A 21,212-nucleotide genomic window follows, 5' to 3' on the forward strand; every position below is an offset into this window, starting at 1 on the left:
CTGAGGAGCCAGCAGCCTCCCCTGTCCCCCACGGGAGGCTCAGGACCCTGGGCAGTGATGGGGCAGCTCCACTCTTTTTGCAGCTGAGGCCAACGGGTTCCAGAGCTTTGCCATCCCCCTGCCAGGGTGGTCTGCCCCCAAGTGTTTGCTCTCTGCTTAACCCCTGGAGGAAGTGATCACAATTTCTTTACCACTCCAGGCCGGCCCTCTGGGATGCATATGCACATGTATGTTTGTGCCTGTAAGGGTGCCTTGTGCTGCACGAATGGACCCACTTACATGAAATCATTATCTCCAGCCAGCCTCTTCATTTCCATCTCTCCAAAACCAGGGCTGGGCCAGCTCATTTGTACATTCAGTGGTCATCTAGGAAGTCTGTCAGTGAACCCCACCTCAGGACAGATCCATCCTGACTATGATAGCAGAATTTGTGTCCCTTTCTGGAAGACAAGAATGGAATGAGCCCAAGGCTTTGAAACCAGACAGCTTGAGTTTGAATCCCGACTGCGGTCCTTGGCACTTAGAGGAGAGCCTTCCTCCTGACTCTGTTTCTTCACCTTGTGCAGTGGGGATGCCTGCAGCAGAGCCTGCCCACACACCCCTGCTCTGGCCTCGGTCAGAGACCAGTTGTTTGTGCCCAGGTGGGCTGGGGTTGGTCTGCTTTGAAGCTCACCATAGGCTGCAGGCATCCCTGAGGACCCCTCATCCATCCAGGCACTGGCCACAGGGACTTTTTTCAGGAAATATCCCCTGGGAAAGTTTAATTTTCACAGCTGCTTGTATGTCTCAGTTTCCTCATTTACAAAATGGAGATGATAAATGTTCTTTATAGGATTATGGCGAGGATTAATGAATGAATTACTTGTGAAATTGTGAATGTGTGCTTGGTGCTATTTAAGCGTTGGCTATTGTTGTTAATATTAGCCACCAAGGTCCCAGAGTGGCGGGTGATGAGGCCACCATCTTATGGGGAAACAGAAGCCCCAGCCTCCTCTCTGGCCACACTGCAAAGCCCACTGCCACCTGACTGTTCTGTACTTCCCCCCATACCATGTTCCCAGGGCCCTCTCCCGAGGGTCCCCTAGGCACCAACCCCAACTCTCAGGAATACAGTTTCCCCTTAGGTTGACTTTTATTTTATTTTATTCACTTTTCCTGCATGAGGACATTTGTTTCTTCCATGGGGCAGAGGGGTGACGGGCTGACCTGGGATTACCTCTGTGCTCTGGAGCTGGCACCCAGTCTCTCTCAGTCTCAGGACTCTGGGTGGGTCACTTTTCCAGATGCCAAGCCCTCAGGGGCTGGGTACCCCATCTGTGAGTGGCGCTATGATGCCTGTGCCAGCCCCTGCTTCCAAACCTGCCGGGACCCGCAGGCAGCCAGCTGCAGGGACGTGCCCAGGTGAGGTGGCATGGAGTCGAGGTGTGTATATCAGTGTGTTTGAGTGTACATGTGTCTGAATGGGCTGTGGGCATAGGCCTGAGCATGTGCTGAGGGATGTGTGTGTGCACTCCCATATACCTGTGCATGTTCTGTGTGCTGGGTGTACGGAAATGTGTGTACCAGAGTGAACTGCCTCATCCAGGCATATGTGAATATTGATTTGTGCATGGTGTGCATATAGCTGAGCTCTGTGTGTGTTTGCAGGGGTTTACAAGTGTGTGTGGTCTATACACAGCTGTGCACTTTTACATGTGTATGAGCTGCAGGTATTTGGGAGTTGGTACAACTGTGTGTGCACATGAGAGTGTCTACACTGATGTTTTGGCCATCTGTGTGAACGTTTATGTACTTGTGAAGATTTTTGAATCTTGCAAGTGTGGAGAAGGTATGTGAGAATGTGCCTAAGTAGAGACATACATGAGCATGTGTGAACAGGTACACAGTGTGTGCAGAACCAGAGCTGGTTCATGTTTCCCTCTCCATCTGAGAGGCCATGCATGTGCGGGGGGGGGGGGGTGCTCCTGTATATGTCCTGTACATGTACAGTGTCTCCATGGAAGTTCACGTGAGTGTGCACATGATAAGCACACACACACACATGTGTGTGTGTGTCATAAGAAAGGATAAGGCCTGTGCTTAGTCCAGGTGAAAAGAGGTGACTGTCCCTGTATTCAAGACTGCTAACTGGCTCCCTGCTCTGTCCTCAGGGTAGAAGGCTGTGTGCCTGTGTGCCCCACCCCCAAGGTCCTGGATGAAGTCACACAGAGATGCGTCTACTTGGAGGACTGTGAGTGGCAAGGCCTTCTTTCCCACCTAGGATTTCCTGTAAATCCCCAGGGTCTCATTGCCCAGTCATACCCTGACCTGCCAGGTCCCTGGAGATGCAGGGTCAGCAGGGTCAGCAGAGGGGCCTCCAGAAAGAGAGTGCTGTAGAGCAGGCAAGGATCTCATTGGATACATTCTCCTCAGTTCACAGAGAAAAAATGAGGCACAGGATGGGAAGGGGCTGGCTTGGGGTCATGTGGTGAGAACATGGTGCAGCCAGACTTAGAGCTAAGGTCTTCAGGCTCTGGGCTCAGAGTTGAGGTACGGGGCAGAATCCAGACCTACTGACTCCTCTGAGTCATCTGCACCACTTGACAGAGGCTCCAGGTTGTTCATGCAGACTGACCAGCCATTGGAAGCTTCCCCCGCTCACCTAGAGAGCCCCACATCATAGCCCTTCTCAGTGATGGCCCCCTGGACAGCCACTGTCTGAGCTGCTTCTCTCATCTGCCCAGGTGTGGAGCCTGCAGTTTTGGGTCCCACAGAGGCCCTTGGCAATGAGACCCTGCCTCCCACTCAAGAGCTGCCCACCCCGAGTGACAAGGAGCTGCAGTTTCCACAGGAGGCTCTGGGGGCTGCCTTCCCCAGGCCAGCACTCACCCCAGCTGCCCGAGTCACCACGGCCCTGAACCCCCCCACGGGACCCACTGAGGGACCTGCGCTGTCCCTAGGCCCCACCCAGGCCACTCTGCAGCAGCCACTGGGGGGCACTGCATCTGACCTCCCTGCCCACCCCACACAGGCCCTGGCTGGCCACTTGGCCACACCCCATGTCCCAGAGTCTGCATCCCTCCCTCTTTCTCAGCAGACACCCACACCTGGCATGGGGCCAGGTGCCATGGAGACAGCCAGGGTTACTATGACCTTTGCAGGGAGCCCCAACATCATAGTCTCCTCCCGGTCTCCCCCTGTACCTCGCTTCCCTGTCATGACCAAAGCCGTGACAGTCCCAGGCCCTGGCTCCTTGCCTGTTAAGATGACACCCCTCCAGTCCTTCCCGAGCCTGGGGTTGCCTGCAAGCCCCTCCTCCAGGCCTGAGGCTTCCCAGGCAGTGACCTCCAGGCCCCCTACTTCCTCAGGATCCTATCAAGCTTTGCTGACACCTGCAATAACGAAGGTCGTGAACAGGACAGGGGTCCCCCAGAGCATTTCCAGTCCCAGCAGCCTCCCAGCTGAGGCTAGAACAGCAGCAGAACAGGTTTCTGTCAGTCTCCCAGTGACCAGGAGAGTAGAGATGGTACCATCCACAGAGCAGCTCCAAGCTGAGCCTGGCCAGCCCATGGGCCTACCAGCATCCCTACTTCCAAGCCCATTCCCCACTGCCCAGCACACCACCCCAGCCACCAGGCCACCAGCTGTTCCCCCAGGAACTCCAGCTGCTGCCAGCCAGCCAGTTGCTCATGGGCTGGGGGCCACACCCTTTGTGTCTCTGAAGTCAACTGGGCCACCCCAGCTCCTCTCTAGCCTGCCTCCTGACACCAGCCTGCCCCTGGCCAAGGTGGGCACGTCTGTCCCAGTGGCCACGCCTGGCCCCAAGGGCTCTGTCATCACCTCTCCACTCCAGCAACAGGCCACATCTCCTGCCATTGCCACAACTCCACCCACTTGGATACTCAGCCCAGAACCGCCTCTCACCCCAGCTGTTGTGGCCCAGGCACACCCACCCAGTCACACAGTGTCTCAGGCAACAGGCACAGCTCCAGGCCCGCTTCTGGGAGCCACACTGCCAACCTCTGGAGTGATGGCCATGGCCCAGGGGACGGCCTCCACGGTATCTGTTGCCCCACAAAAGAGCACCATGGAGAAGATGGCCATCTCTTCCAAGCAAGTGTCACTGCCCACCGGGATATATGGCTCCACCCAGGGCGGGCCCACAGCATTCACGCCTGCTGTGGTCCACACTCTTACTCCCTTGGTGTCTGAGGCCGAGGCACCCTGGGCCAGCTCAGTGCCCCTGGTGCCCACATCCTACCCCCTGAGCCCTGTCTCTGCCAGGACTGCCTCCCAGGAAAGCTCACTGGTTCTGCTCCCTCAGCTGGCTGAGGCCCATGGAACCTCGGCAGGACCTCAGCCGGCAGCAGGGCCAGCGAGAGAGGCCACCACCAAGCAGTCTGGGCACTCGGCCCCAGCCCAGAGCATCTCAGAGGGTTTGACCAAGGCCTCAGCAGCCGCCACTGAGGCCAATATGTCGGCCTCCTGTGCTGTGAGTGACTTGTCAGGGTTCTGCTGCCTGTACAGGCAGCCTCCGTGCCTCTCCTCCTCCTGTGCCACTCGGACACCATGATGCTCTCACATTCCTCAAGACCTGTGGCAGCTTCTCCTTAACCAGCTGCCAGGCTGCACGATGGGAGTGTACTTACCATCCTCACTCCTGCCCCAAGTTCCAGGAGCCTGAAAATTCTCAGGCTCCTCTGGGCCCCTGATGTCACAGCAGAGTCCCACCATGCCCCATCTGGGCCCCGGGATGATTGGACAGCTTAGTGTGACACCCAGAATGTGACAACACGATTGTGCCAGTGTGAGCATGTTCCTGTCTGTGTATCCACACAGGACAGTGTGTGCACGTTTGTGCTTGCAGGTGTGAAACTCAGTGTGAGCACTCTCATATATCTGTATGTATGCTTGTGTGTGTGTCATACATGGTGTTGCAAGACAGTGTATCTGTGCATTTGTAAGAAATAGAGATCAAGATAGTGTGTATGAGTGTGTGTGTGCACACTCACCCACCCATGAGTGTGCTGGGTTTCTATGACTCAGCTGGCATGTCTGCATGCCTGTATACTTGGAGCTCTCTGCATGGATAGGTAGATAGACAGAGGTGTTTGGTCAGGACAGGGCTCAGTCAGTCCCCTGGCTTCCAACCTCACACAGCCCGGCTCCAGGCCCCCCGCCGGGTGTTGAGTGGGTGGAGGGTAAGGACACCATTCCCTAGTAATTTTAGCTCTGGGTCCCCTGCCTTGCTGTAACCTACCTTGGAAAGGATTTGAGCCCTCAAGGCTTGGGGGATGGGTGGGACGGGAGCGTGTGTAACTGTGACCCCTAAGGTCGGCACCCACTGTCCCTCCACCTTGTTCCCCAGCCGATTGCTGAGCAGGACTGCATCCGCCACATCTGCCTGGAGGGCCAGCTGATTCGTGTGAACCAGTCGCAACACTGTCCCCAGGGCACGGCCCACCCTCGGTGTGGGGTCCTGGGCCTCCCTGTGAGGGTGGGCGGGGACCGCTGCTGCCCGCTCTGGGAGTGTGCCTGTGAGTCCTGGGGTCCACCAGGGCCTCCCCAGGCCTCCTCGTACCCCTACCCCAGTGTGACCTCCACCCCGGGCATGTGTCCCTGGCCTCAGGGTAACCCTGACCTGAAAGTGACCTCCCTGGGGACCTCTCACCTCAGCATGACCCCTGACCTGGCAGATTTCCTACCCTGTGGCCTCTGACCTCTGTGCTGCCTGCTCTGAGAGACCTCCAGCCCCCAGGGCATCTGACTCACCCAGGAAAACGCCCAGGTGCCTGCCCAGTATTTCTGGGTGGCCTTGGCCCGGGGGCATCTGTGTATTATTCTCATCCCTACCCCAGGCCGATGCTCAATCTTCCCTGATCTGAGCTTTGTGACGTTTGATGGGAGCCACGCAGCCCTGTTCAAAGAGGCCATCTATATCCTCACCCAGAGCCCCGGAGAAATGGTCGCTGTCCATGTCCTCGACTGCAAAAGCGCCAACCTGGTGACTGTCCCCTACTTCCCTTTCTGGAGGGGAGACTGAGCAGTGAGTTGGGTTTTGAGGGGTGTCAGAAGCAAGGATGTGGAGGCCCTAACAGCCGCTCCCTCTGCAGGGGTCTCCCAGAATGGGTCTTGGGGAAAGGGTGAGCAGAGAGCGCCACCTCCTGGCCCTTCCTGGAGCCTGCACCCTTCCCAGCTTGACCCAGCTGCCTGGGCCCCGTCCCGTGGGAGGCCCTGAAGTGCGGAGGGGCTAAGATGCCCCTCCAAGGATGTGACCTGTGGTGAAGGGTGCCGGCTGCAAGGAATCATCTCCTAGGGTCCCTCCATGAACCAGGAAGAAGGCAGCTATTATTCTGTGGGGGATCGGTCGTGAGTAAAGTCAAAGTGGAACAGAAGAGCTAGGATTCTGTGCACCACTGCACAGTTCCGATAAGTTCCCCTGCGAGCAGACAGTGTGGAGAATGTGCTCCCAGGGGCTCACCAGGAGGAGGTGCGAGGGCCGGGCCCCAGGTTGGTGAGGGCTGGGCTTTTTCTGCAGGGCCACCTGAACTGGCCCCCCTTCTGTGTGGTGATGCTGAATCTGACTCATCAGCCCCATCAGGTCACCATTGACCGCTTCAACAGGAAGGTGAGTGCCTCAAAGAGCTGTCCTCCTAGGGCAGGGCGGTAGTCAGCTGAGGGGCAGTGTGTCCAAGGTGGAGAGGCCTTGAGGCTTATTCATGACTGGGGGCAAGGGTGGGGAGGGACCTTCCTAAAGAAAAACAATGCAAAACTCGGTATATGTGGAAGTGATTTTCATTAGAATATTTGTGGCCACATTAATGTCAGGGGAGAGTGTACCAGGAGGAATATTGTACGGAGAGAAAGTTAGAATGGCAAGCAAAAGTGTAGCCTTATGTGATTGTGGTCATTGTGATTCTGCAATGTTTTAAAAAATATTTGGCCATGTAAGCACATTACTAGGCTCCCTTCCAGAAAGGAAATGTAAAAGTGAGGGGCCTTGAATTTAAGCTTCATTAGCTTCACCCTAAGCCCACCTCTGTCAAGGAGGCCAGTGGCCAGCTGCAGCCCATACTTGTGTGGTTCCTTCCCCAAGGGCCTGCATTTACTCCTCCCAAAAGGTGGGTGAGAGGGGCTGATTCATCTCCTCAGGTCCCCAAGTCCTGACTCTCCCACCCATTTCTGGGTCAAGACCTGAAGCCCTCCTGTTGGAAACTTCCTTTGAACACCAGCCATGGGGGCCATCACACCCTGGGGGTTCTCAGAAATGGGGCTCTGTGAGATGGAAGCTTAAGCAAAATTTCCCTGTTTTCATCCCTTAAGTTTTAAATTTTTTCCATTAGAGAAAATGAGCTGTAACTTATGAACAGTAGAATTCACCCCTGTCAGTGTATAATTCTATGTTTTAACAAACACCCATGACCACAATCACAGTGTAGAATAGTTCACCACCCCAAACTCTGACCCATGCCACTTTGTTATCAACTCTTCTCCCACCTCCTGACAACCACTGCCTTCTGTCCCTGTGGTTTTGCCTTTTCCAGAAGGTCATGTAAGTGAAACCAGAGTCTAGAGTGAGATTCATCCCTATTGTTGCATGTATCCTTAGTTTGTTGCTTTTGGTTGTTGAGTACTATTCCACTGTATGGATGTACCACAGTGTCCATTTGCCAGCTGAAAGACACCTGGGCTGTTTCCAGTTTGGCATGATAACAAATAAAGCTGCTGTAAATATTCACATAAAGGTTTTGTACAGATAAAGTCCCCTGGAGTGGATTGCTGGGTTGTTTTGTAAGGGCATGTTTAACTTCACAATTACTAGCTAGATTTCTTTCTAAGGTGAGCATTTAACATTCCTACCAACAGTGTCTGAGAGCTCCAGGTGCTTCACAGCCTTGCTGGTACTTGGGAGCATGAGTTGTTTTGTTTTTTAAGTCATTCTCACAGATATGAAGGAAGATCTCATTGTGATTTTAATTTGCATTTCCCTAGTTGCTGATAATGTTGAGTGTCTTTTGATGGGTTTATCTTCCATGGTGTATCCTCTTTGGTGAAGTGTCTGTTCCAATCTTTAGCACGTTTTAAAGATGAGGTTGTCTGTTTTATTGGGTTTTAAGAATTCTTTATATATTTTGGGTATAGGTCCTTTCTTAGGTATAAATATTATCTCCCAGTTGGTAGCATGTTTTTTGCATTCACCTGTAAGTGTCTTTCAAAAGGCAGGAGTTTTTAATTTTGATGGAGTCCAATTTATCAATTTTTGTAATGGATCATGATTTTGGTGTTTTATCTGATAAACCTTTGCCTAGCCCAAGGTCACAAAGATTTGCTCTTACATTTTCTTCTAGAAGTTTTATAGTTTTAGGTATTACTTTTAGATGTATGTTGCATTTTAAGTTGGTATTTATAAATGGTATGAGGTGTGGGTTAAGGACAGGGTCAGAGGGGGGCGCTGTAGAGCTTCTGAGCTCATTCTCTCCTTCTCTCTGTCTCTGTTTCCCGCTCTCACCTCTCCCCGGCCCTCTTCTCTTCGGTATTGTGCTCTGCAAACTCTGGTTATCTTGGCCTCTGTGAACTCCCAACTCTTGTCTCATAAATTCGGGGAGCCCACCAGGCTGGGCCTGGCCTCCGCCTTCCTCAGCTGTGGCCTGGAAGCAATAACCTTGGGCAGTCATAAGGCTCACCTCGTTTATTTCACCTTTCTCAGGCATCACAACTGTTCAAAGCCTGGAGACTATTGTTTTATATATTTTGTCAGGCTTTTTGGTTGTTTAAGACAAGAGGGTATATCCATTCCTTATTACTCCATCTTGCTCAGAAGCAGAAGCCCAAGTCCTTCGTTTTGAAACTTTTGTCTTTTGTCCTTACTTGGACTTGGAGTCTTGTGAACACAGATGAGAATGCCTAGGCTTCAGAAATGAGTGTCACACCCTGAACGGGGACAACAGTCCAGGATCATGGAGCCCAAGCTGCTGTCTGTGCAGCTAGGAAGGCTCAGGCTGTGGGGGCCTTTCCCAAGGTCAAAGTGTTTTTTTGACTGTTGGGCTTGGCGGCCCTCTACTCAACACAGTAGTTCATGTACTGGATAATTTGCAAAGTGATTAATAAAACAGTAATTCCTGGTGTGGGAGGAGGTCTGAAGTCACCATAAATATTTTAAAATCCGAATCTTTTCATCTCCCTTTTCTATAGAGTAAAACTAGTAATCCATAATACATACAATTTAACCTTGCCAATATGTAGCAGAGGTTGCTTTGCATTTAAAGTGTTTGAAAGAATTAGGGTGTGTTGCATATTTAACAAACATGAATTGAGCCCCAATTTATGTCAGGCTCAAAGGCAGGAGGTGCTGAGGATTCAAATGTGAATCACACATAGCTTCTGTCCTTAAGAAACTCATGGTCTGTTGAGGGCCTTGATTCTGTTCTAGTGGTCAGTACACAGGTGAGGAGACCGCACAGAAGGGGTGCTCAACCTAGAGGCTGGGATTAGGGAAAATCTCCTAGAAGAAAAGGTCTGAATAGACTCAAGAAAGAAGAGAGTGATTAGAAGGGCTGAGGATTTGTGTTTATTTGTGCATAGAGAGGCAGCCTGCCCCCAGCTGGTGCATTTCTTGTTTTACTGTTTTGTGCTCACAAAAATGTTTTCAGAATCCTTCTATGCTACCTTGGACTATGTTTTATCCACATGTGCCTAAAACAGAGCCTTTCATATAGCAGGTTCTTAATAACTGTGTGTTGGATAAATGGGTGGGTGGATGGAATGACAGATGGACAAGCTGTGCTCACATTGAATGCTCTCCCCCACCAAGGTGACTGTGGACTCACAGTTTGTGGGCCCCCCTGTGAGCAGGCATGGGTTCAGAATTGAGGACACAGGCCACATGTACGTGATCCGGACGCCATCACACATCCAGATCCAGTGGCTCCACAGCTCAGGACTCATGACCCTGGAGGCCAGCAAAACCAGCGAGACCCAGGGCCATGGCCTGTGCGGTGAGGAGGGCCCCAGCTGGGGGGAGAGCCATGCTTCCTGGGCCCACCTCTGTCCCCACACACGAGTTCCCCTGGACCAGTGAAAGGTGGGACAGAGTGCCAGGCCAGAGATGGGAGCAGCAGATCTGCCAGGGTAGGCAGGCCCAATGTCTGGTGTTCTGGGGCTGAAGCTGCCAGCAGGGAGATGGCTCAGGGATCTGGCCTCAGCCAGTTGTCACTTCAGCCAGGGTAGTCTGTCAGCTTCCTTGATAGTTTCCTAATACCAGATAATCCTTCCTGTCTGCATATGCCTGGGCACTTTACAAAGCACTTCCACACTCTGATCTCACTTATACCAAGTCATCCACACAATAGCTCTGAGAGACGGCCATTGAGCTAAAGAAGAAAGGGGGCTCAGAGAGGTTAAGTGGCTTGCTGAAGGTCACACAGCTGAGCTGCCAGAGCACATTGAACTAGTGCTCTGCAGACCACAACATCATTGCAGAGAGCATGCTCTAAAGGACCAGTGTACTTTGATTAAAAAAAGGGGTACAGGAGGAATTCGTGTGTAGACTGCTGCCCTTTGCAGGGGCAGAAGGACATGGGTCCTTGTAAGGCACTCCATGACAGACCGCACTGGTTATGATGATGGACGACATAGGAATACTTACAGAAACGCACATATTTGTGTTCCCTCCAGTCATGAATCTTCACCCACTTTGTTCGTTCACACTCATGTTCCTGTATTCAAAATGCTCTCTATGCATGAGCTGACACAGGTAGGTCTGCTCCACGCTCATTCTTTCATTTGTGTCACACATATTTACCATGTTCCAATCCCTGGGGATGGAACACTAGGCAAAACAGACAAAATCCCTGTCTTGTGAAGCTCCCGCTCTCGCTGACGGCTCTCCTTACACACACCTCACCACTCCCACCTCCGCCACCCTTTCTTACCATTTCTTCCTCCTAGTATTCATGCCTGGCAAGGAGCGCTATGGCCAGCAGTTGTCTGGAGGGTCAGCTTCTCCCTAGGACACATTTGGGAGACCCTTTGGTAACTCAAATCCAAAACCAAAACTATGACCACTGGGACCATTGATACAATCTGAGGGGGTTGTTTAATCATGCTTTATATTCACAACACTGGTGTCTGGAGGTGTCAGAGCAAAAGTCAGCAAATTTATCTCTATTTGGGATCCTGGGCACCCTGCTAGGCAACATGGAGGAATATCAAGAGAGTGAGACTCTGTAGAGGAAAACGAGTCTTGCACTCAGGGAGCAAGGCGGGGGCAAAGCAGACCTGTCTACAGACCAGGGATGGCCACAGGTGGGCCTGTCTGAGAAAGTGCTTTAAGTGGAGGGAACAGCATAAGCAAAGTCAAGGGCAGGGACGTGTGTGTGTGGAGCCTAGAATGAGAGATGAAGTTGGAAGTTAAGGTCATGTGAGAATCTGTGACAGATAAACTCCAGCCTGGCCCTTACATATATGCACTTTTCTATGTATTTGCAATTTATATGTGCATCTTTCTTAATCATCTGAAAGTATGTTTGAGACATTGTAACCCTTTATCCCTAAATACTTAGGTATGTATTTCCTCTAAACAAAGATGTTTTCTTATACAGCAGGTTTCTTTGTTTCTTTGTGCCTTGTTTCTCTCATCTATAAAATGAAGATAATAGTAATACTGGCCTCAAAAAATAGTGAGGAATATGCCAAGTGACCGCTGGGAACCTGGGAGTGGTGATGATGGTGTTTACTGGGATACTTCCACCCCTTTTAGGCATCTGTGATGGAGATGCAGCCAATGACCTCACCCTGGAGGATGGTTCTGTGGTGGGTGGGGATGAGGACCCTGCTCCCTTCCTGGACAGCTGGCAGGTGCCCAGCTCCCTGACCTCAGTGGGCCAGACCCGCTTCCGCCCAGAGAGCTGTGCCACGGCCGACTGCTCGCCCTGCCTTCGTATGGTGTCTAACCGCACCTTCAGCGCCTGCCACCGCTTTGTATGTGTCACCCAGCCCAGCATGGGGGGGACCTCCCGGGCTGGGAGTGGCAACGTCTACCACCCGCACCCCAGAGGAGGTGTTGCGCTTGGGATGGCACTGGGACTCCACAGAAGCCCCTGGGCAGGGCTGGGAGGCGGCATGCCCTGCGACATGGGGAATCGGGTAGGCAGCACTGTCTCATGCACGTTCCCAGGTTTCCCCAGCATCGTTCTGTGAGCTGTGGATCCGAGACACCAAGTATGTGCAGCAGCCCTGCGTGGCACTGACTGTGTACGTGGCTATGTGCCACAAGTTCCACGTGTGCATCGAGTGGCGGCGCTCTGACTACTGTCGTGAGTTGCAGGGCAGGGGCAGCCGGATGGCGGAATGTTGCTTCTGTTGCCCCCACCCACTGTCTGAGTGCGCAAAGGGCTCACAGACCTGAGTCCATGTCTTGGCGTCCCCAGGTCTAAATAGTCGTTCATTCATTCATTTATTCATTCATTTTAATCAATAAATTCATAAATATTTTATAGATTAATCTATAAATATATTAGTAAGTTAACAAAACTTTTATTACAATTATAAGTCAAATGAATATTATTTGTTCATTATTTAATTTCTTTGAGTCTCCTTACCTCATCTGTGAAATGGGGACACTATTAAAATTAAGCTCCCTCTAAGGTTGTGTTGAAGAATGCATGAGATAATGTGTGCAGATTACCATCCAGTCAACAGTAGCTCCACCCTCTTAATGTTTGCGTATCTTTCTCTTTTTTGGTCTCTCCCCTCCTTCCTTGAGGATGGAAGTGAGCTTCGCCTTGTCCCTACCCTGATCAGGTTTGCATTAGTGAGGCAGGCAGGGGTAGACTGGCCTGGAGTAGTCTGACAAATGTGAACACATCCAGAAGGCTGGAAAGAGCCCACAAGAAGACCACACCTATACTCTGACAAATAGTAGATGAAAAGGCAAAATCGAGAATAGTTTTTCAAACTGTGGATCCCAACTCAGTGGGTATGAAATCAACTTTAGCCATCAGAACCAGCATTAGAAAAATGCAATAGAATAGTAATACACAGTGTGCATACTCTACCTAGAAAGATTAAGTATTATTTCATTACATAACAGTAACTCTCAATCCCACTACCTTTTGAAATCCCCCAGGAAATTTAAAAAATTATTAATGTTTGGATTCTACAATCAGATTACGGTTCAGTTAGTCTGAGGTAGGATCCTGGCGATGGTATTTCAAAAGCTCCCAAGTGAATCTTCTGCAGTTGGGTTTGAAGATCACTGTTCTACATGCATGTGTGTATGGGACCACAATGTAAAATCTACTCTTTAAAGTCAAGAAAGTTTGAAAACACTGATCTAGAGGAAGGGGTTGGCAAAGGTATTCTGTAAAGGACCGCAAGGTAAATATTTGTGGCTTTTGGGGCCATATGATCTCTGTCACAGTTACTCAAAATTTTTACCTTTATAATACAGAAACAGCCAGATACAATAGGTAAATGAATGGGTGTAGCTGGGTTTCAATGAAACTTTATTTGCAAAATCAGGAAGCAGGCCGGATTTGGGCTGTGGGCTGCGCCTTGCTGACTCTGATCTAGACGAAGGAGGCGATGACACCCAGCCCCTTTGCCCTCTTGGCAGAGGCACAGATGATGCTCTGAGGCCCCTCCTCACCCTGCCTGGGGTCTGACCTAGGCCTGGTGCCTGTTCTGTTCCTACAGCCTTCCTGTGCTCCAGTGACTCCGTATACCAGGCGTGTGTAGCGGCCTGTGAGCCCCCTGAGACTTGCCAGGATGGGATGCTGGGTCCACTGGACCCAGAGCAGTGCCAGGTGCTGGGCGAGGGCTGTGTCTGCTCTGAGGGCACCATCTTGCACCGGCGCCACTCAGCACTCTGTGTCCCTGAGGAAAAGTGTGGTAGGTTCCTCCCCTCCCCAGCTGGCGCCCTCCAAAGCTGGCCTTACCCTGGTCTCCTTTGTGCTTCTGCTGCCCTTTAGGAGGCCCACCTCATCTCTCCAGGTTTGCTTTGGGGGGGCTGCTCACTGTCCCAGGGAGGGTGTAGTCAGTACAGCCTGGGGTTCCCCAGCCTCCTCAGTCCCCTGTGCCCCACCATGCACCCTGTTACAGCCTGCACCGACAGCACAGGGGTGCCTCGGGCCCTGGGGGAGACCTGGAACAGCTCCCTCAGCGGCTGCTGCCAGCAGCAGTGCCAAGCTCTGGACACCATTGTCCCCCTGGACCCGGACTGCCCAGGCCCCCGTCCTGAGAGCTGCCCCCGTTTTGGAGAGGTGGCCCTGCTCCTGCCCACCGAGGATCCCTGCTGCCTGGGGACTGTTTGTGGTGAGTCCCACCCTTCACTTCCCTGGACCTCAACTGTACGATGGCCAAAAGGCTCCAGCTCTGCCTACTGACTTCGATGGAAAGGACAAGGCCCAGGAGAGTGAAAGAGTCTTGCGGGGGTGCACTTGGGGGAGTGGAGCACCTGGCCTGGGGGCAGGAACCGCACCCTGTAAGTCAGTATGGGGTTGGGCTGAGAGGCTCAGGCTGCGGGGTCAGGCAGCCTGGTGGGCGTCCTCCACCGCCCTGCAGCTTTGTGACCTTGGAAGGTCACTGAGCACCCTCTGTACCTTCAATGATTCTCCTGTAACATGAGGCTGACAATAGCACCCACCTTCTGGGTTGTTGCAAGAATTATACAAGTTAATGCTAATCTAGAAGAGTAGCTGGCACATGGCCCATTTCAATGAACATTAACTTTTAATGCTCTTCTTTCTGAGTCCTGGACCTTCTTTGTGACCCTCAGAGGTCCCTTCCAGGAACCTGGAGGCTGAGGGGAGTAATGGGGACAAGCTGTCCAAGGGCTGGGCAGGGCTGGAGGCTTGGGGCCCCAGGCTCCAGGTTACAGGCCCTGTGCCCCCGGGCCAGTGTGTAACCAGACTCTGTGTGAAGGCCTCGCCCCCACCTGCCGTCCAGGCCACCGACTCCTCACCCACTTCCAGGAGGACTCCTGCTGCCCCAGCTACAGCTGTGGTGAGAGGCCCAGGGCAGGGAGAGTGGGATAGCTACCCCCGGGGCTGGGGGAGCCCTGCAGCTGGGCCAGGGGAGCAAGGACAGCTCTAGGGACTGGCTTCTGGCTGGAGATTAGGGCAGAGCCAGGGTGGGGGCTCGGGTGTGGCCAGACGGGGCCTGCCACCAGCACCCAATTCTGTCTCTTCCCCAGAGTGCGACCCAGACCTGTGTGAGGCACAGCTGGTCCCCAGCTGCCGCCAGGACCAGATCCTGATCGCAGGCCGCCTGGGGGATTCGTGCTGCACCTCCTACTTCTGCGGTAGGTGGACATGCCGTCAGATGTCAGCATGCACACCTGGGCTGCAGCCACCCCCTGCCCCACCCCTGCCCCCTTGGGGTGCTGGAGGAAAGGGTGGGGGTCTTCAAGTGGGGTGGGCACACAGAGAAGGGTGAGCTCTCTGTCCAGAAAGAAGTATAGGAGGAAGAGGAAACTGGCCTGGCTTCATCCCATAGATTACTGGGCACGAGGAAATTGGTGCTTGTTCATGTAAGACTTCAGGTGGACATGAGGAAGAACTTAACATTCTGACCCCAGGACAGGTCACATGGGACCGTGAATACTGCTGTTAGGCCAGCTCCCACCGCACTTCAGTTTTAGGTGCCCCCCCTCCACTGCCACTAAGCAACCTGCTCTGTACCAAGCCCCAGTGAGGGGGACTGCTGTGATAGCCACGGCCCCTCTCCCCCTCAGCCTGTGGCGACTGTCCAGATCTGATCCCGGAGTGCCAGGAAGGGGAGGCGCTCACTGTGGACAGGAACACCACAGGGCTGTGCTGCCCTCTCTACCAGTGCGGTGAGTCCCAGCTGGACATGGGGGCCATGGCCGGAAGGGGATTGGGGACCTTTACGTGCCAGGGGACCCCTTCACAAAGTCCTCACCTCAGAAGCAGGGCGAGTTCAACAGGGAGCCCCCAGGTCATGAGCGCCAAAGTGTGGAGCAGCCTAAGCCAGGATGAAGGACCTCCCCAACCCACCCCTACCCTCTCCACACTCCACTCCACCCCCTGCCTGCCCTCAGGAAGCTGGGCCAGACCATGGGAGCCCAGACTGTTACACAGTTGGCTCTGAGGCATAATGAGAGGCCCATGGAGGCCCCAAGGGTAACGCGGAGGCCTGGGTTAAGGGACAGACACTTGGGCCACCCCTATCTCCCGAGCACTGATTCTCAGTCCTCATTCTCTTTCTGACTAAGGGCCCTGCTTTGGGGCCCCTTTCGCTGCTGTGTTACCATAGTGCCAGCACAGGGAGGCTGCAGTTCTGTAACACCAAAGCAGCCAGATGCAATAGGTAAATGATGGGCGTGGCTGTGTTCTGGTAAGACTGTTTGCAAAATCAGGCAGCAGGCCAGATTTGGGCTGTGGGCTGCGCCTTGCTGACTCTGACCTAGAGGAAGGAGGCAAAGACACCCAGCCCCTTGGCCCTCTGTGCTGAAGCACTGATGATGCTCTGAGCTCCCTCTTCACCCTGCCTGGGGTCTGACCTAGGCCTGGTGCCCAATGAGCCCCTACAGCCTTTCTGTACCAAGCCATAGCCCTGTGGCTTGAAGCCTCTGAATCTCTTTTATTTCACAATGGCAAATAGAACGGGCCCTTACTAATATTTTCACAGAACATGGTACCTTACTATGGTCTACACATAGTACCTTAATAGTACCTATTAAGCAATAGCATCTATTAAGTACAGCCTAGTATGGTGAACTTGAAGCCAACTTAACGGGCGAAGATTTTAAAAATGGTTAAAGTTAAATATGACTTAAATGCACACTGACTGTAGGAAAAATGTGAGTGAAGTTCACTTGCACAGAGCAGTGTAGGTGAGGACCCTCCGCCAGGGCACCCCAAAGGCAGCCCTGATTGTTTCAATGTCAAGAACCAACTTTTGAAAAAATGTAGGCTTCCATGGAGAGATCCCACATGACCGGGTGACACCTGACCAACAGGCTCCACCTGGGGCCTCAGAGGTCACTGAGCAGTGGGTCAGCATCCTCCCTGTTCCCCCCTTCTCTCTCCTCCTTCTATTTGTCTTTTCCTCTGGCCTCTGTAGCCTCCTTCTCTGTGCCCAGGCTTTCTCAGGAGGCGGTCTGGTAAGGTGGGATGAGCACACGCACAGTCAGTCAGTCATGGCTTAGAGGCCCGGTCTTGCCATTTACTAGCTGTGTGGCCTGTGGCTAGTTACTAACTCTTTGAGCCAAGGTTTCTCATTTGTAAAATGGTGATAAGATTATGTGTCTTGATGAGCTGTTGAGAAAATTAGAGATAACACAGATAAAGTAACTAATGGGCCTTAGCCTCCAGTAGGAGCTCAATAAAGGGAGACTATTGATGCAGTCCCTTCTCCCAGTCTTCATTATACTCTTATCACAAAAGCGCCATGTATGCCTTGCACAAAGCCTAGAATCCAAGTGAATACAAGAAAATTAAAATACTGTCTTCTTATTACCTAGATATTTTCCCATCGGCACTTTAGCACAATCCTCCCAGATATTCTCTGTGCCTCTATATAAATGTGCTTCTGTCAAGATGAGGTCATGTTGTACATGTTTTTAACCAGCTATTTTCAGTTAATGATCTTTACCTTTCCATGTTGATACATTTTCAAGGTATATCATTCTCAGTCTATGATTCTCCCGGTTTGTCCAATCCAGGACCACACATTAACAGTGTGTCTCTTAAATATCCTTTAATCTAGCACAGGTGCCTTTTTCTGCATGATACTAAATTATGGATTTGGGGCTGTGGTCCTTCAGAATCCAACTTCTGTATTTATTCAGTTGCTTCCTCTAGGAACTGTTCACCTTGCTCCCCTATCCTCTGTGCTTCCTGGATGCTGGAAGTTAGGTCTAAGACTCGGTGGATTTAAGTTACAAATTTTGGGCTAGATGGTTAATGAGCTTCATAGTCCATCCCATGAGGAGACACATGCTCTCTGGCTGAGCCACTGTAACTGAGGCTAACCTTGGCCCTGGATCAGGGTGGTGACGGTCAGATCCCTCCATCTTACATTTACGATTTTCAGCCACAAAGTCACCCACTACTTTGACCCTGTACAAATGTCCTTCTCCCCTTCCACCTCATAATTTTATGGAACATCAATTGATAATCCTTAGCTGTGCCAATAATCTTTCAGTCAATCAAATAAGTCTTAACAGTTAACAAATAAGTCTTAACCCCTTTAGCACTGACCCTTGTACCTCTCCTCCTCACCAAAAACGTGTGCCCAGGGATTCCCTCCGTCCTTGCCTTGTCCCTCAGTACGTGAGGATGGCCCAGGAACCCGGAACTAAGAGGGGACTGCCTGAAGAGTAGGGAGAAGGCAAGCCTGAGCCGCAGGGAATAGCGCAGGTGGGAGCAGAGCAGGCTCAGCGGGGCTGCAGGTGGACGGGAGAGTTGTGTTCTCCCATAGAGAGAACCATTCCTGTCAGTGGGGCTCACCCCTGTCACTGTCCCCATCTGACTGCCACTCTCAGGGTGACATAGAATCCAGGGGAGGGAAGGCCCAGTTGAGTGACTTAAAGGTTCTCACATTGCCACATTGCTAATGCCTCATTGCTTCAGAAGTAGGGCCTCCTCAAGTAGTTCTACAGGGAGACTTCTTCCCTGGACTCCAGCCACAGAAGGTGCTGTGGGGGACCTAAGGAGGAGCCAGGAGGTAACTCCTCCTCAGCTGATGTTGCCTCTCTGGGCAGTTGTGCCACAGGGGTCTATGGCTGATGTGGCCCCTAACTCCCCTCCCTCGCAGTGTGTGAGAGCTTCCGCTGTCCTCAAGTGCAGTGCAGCCTGGGGACAGCCCTGGTGGAGGTGTGGGGCCCGGACCGCTGCTGCCCCTACAAGTCCTGTGGTGAGTCCCCGGACAGGGACACCCCTCCCAAAGGCAGAGGTCCAGGGCCCCTGTGAAGAGGGAGGGGAGGGGAGGAACGGGGTCCACCACTGTCCTCCTGCTCAGATTCTATCCCTCCAGGGTCACCAGAGGGAAGCCAGCAAAATTCCTTCCCCCTGCATCTGCTCTCTGACTGCCCAGCATTGCTACATCTTTTTCTCCCCAAGATAAAAGAAGAGAAAAAAGCAAGTTCTCTGTTCCAAAGAGGTTTTCATCTTTAAAAGTCTTTTAGCAACTATCTGATAGTAAACTGATTTTTGTTAAAATTCACCTTAAACCCTTATAAAAATAGGTGGGGGTTCAGTAAGCAATAATGAACACCAATGAGCTTTATATAAAAATGTTATTTAAAAAGAGTTAAGAAAACTCTATTTTGCATCTGGATTTTTCGCTTCTCTTCTTCCAGGCCTAGAATGTAAATGTCATAAGGGCAGAGATTTTAGTCTGTTATATTTGTTGCTCTTTGTCCCCAGAGCACAGGGAAAGCTCAGCATATAGCAAGTGCTTAAAACTTTTGCTGCATGAGTGAGTGACCCAGAAGGGTGTTTCCCAGACACCCTGACCTTGAGTTGTCCTCACTCTGAACCTAGAGACGGTGTAGCCCTCAAGTTTGCTAGTGGTGCCTCAGCACTTGGCCCTTTGCAGCTCCAAGCCGGCCCTCCTTCAAGCAAAGGCCTGGAGCAGTAGGACTGAGCTTGCTGGAACATATATTTGGGCAATACAGATGGTCAGAAGTTCCACCCTTGCTGTGTCCGTTCCTGGAGAAGCCCCACATTTACTCTAGAACAGGCTCTCCAGAGGCCGGGGAGGGATGAAGCCCGGACAACTCAAGGGAACCTGTGATGGGCCCGTCTGCCTGCTTATCGTCACCCCATAACTGGTGTGAAGCTCCGCCTTAGGACCCATCAGCTTTGGGCCCCGGCTCCTGCTGGGGCAGCTGCAGCCCCCATGCAGGGATGGAGGGAGGCTGAGATTTCTGTTCCTTCCCCCCAGCTCCCACCCAGGTGTGGGAGCCCAGGGAACTTCCACCCCCACCTGGACACCTCTGGTGAGGTGGTCCTGGCCCCTCCTGTTTTTCAGAGTGTGACTGCGACACAATCCCAGTGCCCCGGTGCCATCTGGTATGGAAACCCGGCTCCTGCCCGCTCTCCCTGGTCGGCCTCCCCTTCTCCTTTCCTCTTATCCCTTCCCCTGGAAACCCCATTCTTTTAACCTAGTGCCAGGAGCCTTGGACTGCAAGTCAGCATTCTTGCCCCAAGCTCTGCCTCCTGAGCACATTTGCAAAGTGGGCGTGATCATGCTTCAGAGCTGTGGGGAGGCTTAGGCACAATCACAGTGACAGTGGTGGTGGTGGTGGTGGTGGCGGAATGGGGAAGGAGGGTGGGTTAGTGTAAAGACGGCGAGAATGGTGGAGACGGTGGAGAGGATGCTCATGATGGTAGCTAATGTGCATGAGAGCTCACTATATGCCAGGAGCTTTCCTAGGCCTTTATGTACATCATATAATTAGTTCTCATGAAAACCCAGTGAGGTCGATTCTGTGATTATCTCAGTTAAACAAACAAGGAAACTAAGCTTAAGATCATGAAGCTAGTAAATCAGAGTCAGGATTGGAACCCAGGAAATCTGAGTTCCAGAAACCATGCGCTTAACCACCAGGCTGCACAAACAATGGGATAAATGAAACTACTTTAAGAAACATAAAGTATTTATGTTATATTTAAAGTTATATTTATTTATAATATACATATTTATTTATAATATATATTATATTTATTATATTAAAAGCTATGTTTCCCCACCATTTTCTGAATTATATGTATTCCCCTAACCCCCAACCCCCAGCACACATTTCCTCTCATTTTGTCCCTAGTCCCAACCCTCCTCTTCTCCCTTCAACTAGCGATGGAGGAAGGCAAACGGTATGAGCCAAGTGGTGCTCTTGGCGGGCCGCCACGCAAGGGCCCCTAGTTGACGTGGCCAGGGGGTACTCAGGACGACAGCAGAGGCCTGAGGGCCCGGGGCAGGACACTGAGCAGTGCTCCTCAGTGGGGAGCCACACTGGGAGTTTCTCTCTGGGTGGGAGGGGTACTGAGCTGCCAGGGTGCCAAGGGCCCCAGGCTTGCTAGCCTCCTCCCCACCTGCTGTAAGGAGGTGAGCAAAAGCGAGAGGGGCCCAGGTGGCAGACGGTCCCTGAGGGTGGTAGTGCTGACCGCTTCTGCCCCACCTAGTGGGAGAAGTCCCAGCTGGATGAGGAGTTCATGCACAGTGCGGAGAACGTGTGTGGCTGTGCCAAATACGAGTGCGGTGAGTGC

At 52.2% G+C, this 21,212-nt stretch overlaps 1 protein-coding gene across 3 annotated transcripts in view; it reads left to right on the top strand.

Annotated features, from left to right (window-relative positions):
• The window catches only part of OTOG (otogelin), a 76,399-nt gene that overhangs the window by 48,663 nt on the left and 6,524 nt on the right, over positions 1-21,212 (top strand). For 2 of the 3 annotated variants that reach the window (XM_036888142.2, XM_036888143.2), the window contains exons 34-50: positions 1,284-1,401; positions 2,151-2,230; positions 2,724-4,471; positions 5,348-5,516; positions 5,838-5,983; positions 6,518-6,607; positions 9,791-9,974; positions 11,738-11,958; positions 12,155-12,293; positions 13,675-13,869; positions 14,080-14,292; positions 14,878-14,982; positions 15,173-15,280; positions 15,713-15,814; positions 18,760-18,858; positions 19,978-20,018; positions 21,129-21,204. In XM_036888142.2, coding sequence (XP_036744037.2) covers positions 1,284-1,401; positions 2,151-2,230; positions 2,724-4,471; positions 5,348-5,516; positions 5,838-5,983; positions 6,518-6,607; positions 9,791-9,974; positions 11,738-11,958; positions 12,155-12,293; positions 13,675-13,869; positions 14,080-14,292; positions 14,878-14,982; positions 15,173-15,280; positions 15,713-15,814; positions 18,760-18,858; positions 19,978-20,018; positions 21,129-21,204 — 3,834 coding nt within the window. The remainder of the gene's footprint in view (positions 1-1,283; positions 1,402-2,150; positions 2,231-2,723; positions 4,472-5,347; positions 5,517-5,837; positions 5,984-6,517; positions 6,608-9,790; positions 9,975-11,737; positions 11,959-12,154; positions 12,294-13,674; positions 13,870-14,079; positions 14,293-14,877; positions 14,983-15,172; positions 15,281-15,712; positions 15,815-18,759; positions 18,859-19,977; positions 20,019-21,128; positions 21,205-21,212) is intronic. The other variant, XR_005025373.2, reaches the window with a different exon arrangement.

This window comes from Manis pentadactyla, chromosome 9 (genome assembly GCF_030020395.1).
Source record: "Manis pentadactyla isolate mManPen7 chromosome 9, mManPen7.hap1, whole genome shotgun sequence".
NCBI lineage: Eukaryota > Metazoa > Chordata > Mammalia > Pholidota > Manidae > Manis > Manis pentadactyla.